The sequence below is a fragment of the Pantherophis guttatus genome, chromosome 2 (genome assembly GCF_059756535.1).
Source record: "Pantherophis guttatus breed Tessera chromosome 2, ASM5975653v1, whole genome shotgun sequence".
Lineage (NCBI taxonomy): Eukaryota > Metazoa > Chordata > Lepidosauria > Squamata > Colubridae > Pantherophis > Pantherophis guttatus.
The window spans coordinates 136154903-136159259 of NC_142064.1; the positions used below are offsets into that span (position 1 = coordinate 136154903).

Sequence of the window (4357 nt, forward strand, 5' to 3'; positions counted from 1 at the left end):
CCCCCCTTTCACAGTACAGAATAGATATTTTTCATGAAGTTTGCAAATTAAGATAGTTCCTATTTGCCTAGTGGTGCTTATATGTTTTTTTTATCTAGCAGTTTATTACATAAGCTTATTAGCCTTTTGTTTATTTTAATGTCAACTGCTGTTTAAAAAAAGTAAAGCCACCTCAGAACCTTGGGAAGATGCAGATGGAATAAGAAAAGAGAAGAACACAATGTACTTTGTGTGCATTTAGTTTATTACCTACAAGACAGAAAAGTACAGCAAAGCGCAAAACAAGTAGGTGTAGTATCATGAACAGATAATTGTCAGAGTGCCCGAAAATTTCAAGCGGGAGAGCAGGCGGGCGGGGGTGAGCGGTGAGTGGGCGAGCAGGGTGAGTGGGTGGGTGGGGTGAGCAGATGAGTGGGTAGGCGGGGTCGAGTGATGAGTGGGTGGGTGGGGGGAACAGGTGGGAGGGGGGAGCAAGCAGGTGCGGGGAGCGAGTGGCCAGGTGCATGCAGGGGTGGGGCCAGCCAATGGTGGGATTTGCCAGTTCTCAGAACTGCTCAAAATTTTCACTACCGGTTCGCCTGAACTGGTGTGAACTGGCTGAATACCACCTCTGCTACTAGCACTGAAGATGTTGCCTCCTTTGGGTAATGAAACATCTGCAAGAAAATAACCAGCATCAGAAAGCACCAAGAATCCCTCATTTCAATTCTGAGTTACAAATATTTTCATCTATCAAATCTAGATAAGTTGTTCCTTTCCATCGTTTGTGAAACTGTCAGATAGCGTCCTGTCTACTTTCCTTTCTTCAATTTTACTTTGTATTACTGGACCATTTGCAGACAGTAGATGACTTTTCACTCTGACACTTGGTTTTACTCTCAGTGGAAATGGATGTTTTAGATCCAGTCGGTTTGCATCGACAGGAGCCTCCGGCCTTCTCACTGCGTTCCTTTCCTTGTTTCGTTGCACTCTGAGAACTGCATGGGGAGTTGATCACAGCTGGAAAGAAAACACACACCGAATGGTTATTCCTGAAACACCTTTTTGGGAAAAATAACCAAGCAAACAGGCAACTTAGTACTTACAGATACTGATGGAATTTGAAGAATCTCTGGATATCCTGTGGAGAGAAGAAAACATTCACTTGTTTTTTCTTGTTCAACTTCCAGGCCTGCCTTTACGCTGTTTTAAGTTTATCATCTTCATTCTTTCCTCAAGAATGAATCCACAGCGTTTATACCCATTTAATGCAGAATACAAAAAGCGTTGCTCAATGTTTCATCATCTCTTTTGAAAATACCTTTGTTTAAAAGTGCTATTTGAAGGATTTTAAAATATCTCTGTATTGTACTGTTACATATATTCAGAAGTAACTGGAGTTTGGGCCATATAATGCTTGCTGACAGGGATCCTATAAAGCTTGATCTAGAATGAATTAAATAACTAAAATAAATTAACATAGGAGACTCACCTCTCTTCTTCTCCCTCCAACAAACATTTGTAAGCTGCAATCTCAATATCAAGAACTATCTTCACATTCAGGACTTCCTGGTAGTCACGTACTAGGCTGGCCAGTTCATCCTTGCCATTTTGAAGGGCCTTCACCAGCTCAGCATATTTCTGTTGACCTTCCACGGAGGCTTGTTCACCTCCTTTGGTTGCCTCGCAAATTGTCTTCTTGAGCTCTTCGTTCTGTAAAAGTGATAGGGTTGGACATGTTATCACCCACCTCTTAGTCCCACACAACTAGTGTGCAGCCCTTCAACAAATGTATCTAGAAATGTATGGCTCATATCCTTAAAAAACATGGAATCATGTTTTTAAGGATAAAAAACATGAATCCATGGAATCATGGAAAAAACATTAGAATCTTTGCTTCATTCATTCAAGGAAAGAATAATGAAATCCATTTAACATTACATCTAATAATTCAGGCTCTGTCCTTCAACATATTATCTTCTTTTTTCCCCAGGAAACCCAATGGACAACATACAACTTTTGGGACAACCTGACCAATCTTGTCCCAGACCTGGACAGCATTAATCAGCATTGAGTATTCCAGAAGGGAGATGATTAAGGAAACCCATAAGTGAAGATTGTAGACAGTAGACTTAACTGGAAAATTGAAAACCATCCAGCGAAAAAAGTAATGGCAAACCAGTTGTGTGATCTTGCCAAGAAAACCATATGCTTATGTCCATGTGAGCATTAAGGACTGAGCTCAAGACTTGAGAGCATCTTTATCAGAACAAGAGATGTTGGTAGTATGGGCTAATACAGGTCTTGCATATGCTTTTGTACAATTTCCTCCAACACTCAGAAACAACATACAAACAATCCCCACCATACTTTTAGCATACAGATACCAGTTTCTTTATACCAACTGCATACTGGAAACAGGAATGTGGATATGTTGTAATCAGGATATTGGGAATTACTATACCTGTGGAGCATAAATATCCTATGGCAGTGATGGTTAACCTTTTTGCCATCGCGTGCCAAAAGCGGGGGGAGCGGGGGGGATTGTGCATGCGTGTGCCCACACCCATAATTCTATTTGCCCTGCCCCCCCATGCATGTGCACGTGACCCACCAGCACCCCCCCCCACTTTTGCACACAATGGCACAGTGGGCCCGGTAGGCCCGTTTTTCACCTCCCCAGGCTCTAGGAGGGCGAAAACAGCTCCCCCCCCCGGAGGCTCTCCGGAGGCCGAAACAGCCCATTTGCCAACTTCCGGTGGGACCGGAAGGCCCGTTTTTTGCTCTCCCCAGGCTCTAGAGTCTTTCTAGGAGCCTGGGGAGGGCAAAAACAGCCTTCTCCACCCCCCCAAGGCCCTTTGGAGGCCGGAAACAGCCTGTTACCCTACTTCCGGTGGGCCCAGAAGACCCAAAAATTGGCTGAGCTCACGTGCCCACTGATATGACTCCATGTGCCACCTGTGGCATGCGTGCCATAGGTTCACCATCACAGTCCTATGGCATGTAAAAATATTTTTGTACAGAATATTAAATGCATATTCAAACAAGAAAGTTCTATTTTTCACTTTAAAAGTCATTTTTTTCAAACATGATTTAAATTTGTCAACATTTTCATGAGAAACGCTGTCAATTTTAGGTCTGTTTGCAAAAAAGAAGAGATTCAAATTCTTCTTACCTGGCTTCATATCTTCTTAATGTTTCACAACTAGTGTTTGTAATGCCCTTGCCTCTTTACTAATTACACATAACTAGTGAAACAAATTCAGATTTTGGAACTAAAAATAGTAAGCACAAATAAGCTTCTTTACACAAAGAGGCACCTTACATATATTCTATAGTACTCATTAATGAATTATTCCATTGCTAATTTGAAATTTGAATTATTCTGCCAAAAAAACCCAAACCCTAGTTGTTTAATTTGCATTGCTTTAGTCTTACCTCCTTCTGCAAACTCTGAATTTCACACTGGACTTTTTCAACTTGTTCAATAAGTTCTGAAATCTGCTGTTCTCGATTCTTCATATCCCATTCAAAACGAGATCTCTTACTTTGAGCCTCTTCATACTAAGGGTGTCAGTATAACAGCTTTCTTTAACATTATCACAATCATATGTTTACATTACAGCTTTTCCATGCTAATCATAATTAAAGTGGCTTACGACATAGAAAATATTACAAGGCAGTTTGCTATCAAAGCAATTTTTTTGGGGGGGGAGGGGAAATCTTTATAAATGCAAAGTAAGATTATGCCACCCGCTGAAATTTATATTTTTAAAGAGAATTTTTTAAAAAATTAGTCCAGATCACTGCAAAAATATCTAACTTATCTAAAATTAATAATTGTCTGGAGAATTCTGATGATCTCAGCTTGCCCTCATTAGCAGTTTTTGAACTTAGTCTAGTTTGCCTTTTTCAGCCAGTTGAAGATGAGACAGAAAGAAGAACAGGTATCAACTTTTGCAGGATTCAGTGTCTGATAGCTACATGGCTACAAGCAATGGAATCCTACCATTTAGCAGTGGATTGTTGGCCACACTTCTGCTGAGTATCTCTTATTGTTTACCTGGGATGTCTATCAGTCTTGCCTAATCCCTTTCTTCCAATAAATTAGTGAGAAAGTAGGGAAGTAGGCAGAATGGAAAGCCATCCAATGGAAGCTGTCACTCAAAAATGCATGGTATACATGTGGTGGTTACAGGAGAGTTGCTGACATTATGGCCATTCTACTGTAACATTTGTTTGAAGGAGGACCAAGAAAGAGCCAGGCAGAGCAGCAAGAAGATGTTGAAGACTGAGGAAGATATGCCATTGCTGTCCTTTACAACAGACAGTAGTGGGTTTCACATATTCTTACCACTGGTTTGCCACACACGTGCAC

At 41.1% G+C, this 4357-nt stretch overlaps 1 protein-coding gene across 1 annotated transcript; it reads right to left on the reverse strand.

Moving 5' to 3' along the window:
• Positions 1–534: 534 nt before the first annotated feature.
• On the reverse strand, positions 535–3539 carry LOC117663096 (keratin, type II cytoskeletal 3-like). Its single transcript, XM_087885050.1, has 4 exons — positions 3418–3539; positions 1472–1692; positions 1086–1120; positions 535–999 (listed from the first exon to the last, which is right to left on the reverse strand). Exons 1-4 carry the CDS (start codon positions 3499–3501, stop codon positions 812–814), a joined length of 528 nt encoding a protein of 175 aa, XP_087741176.1. The 5' UTR covers positions 3502–3539; the 3' UTR covers positions 535–811.
• Between the last annotated feature and the right edge of the window lie 818 nt (positions 3540–4357).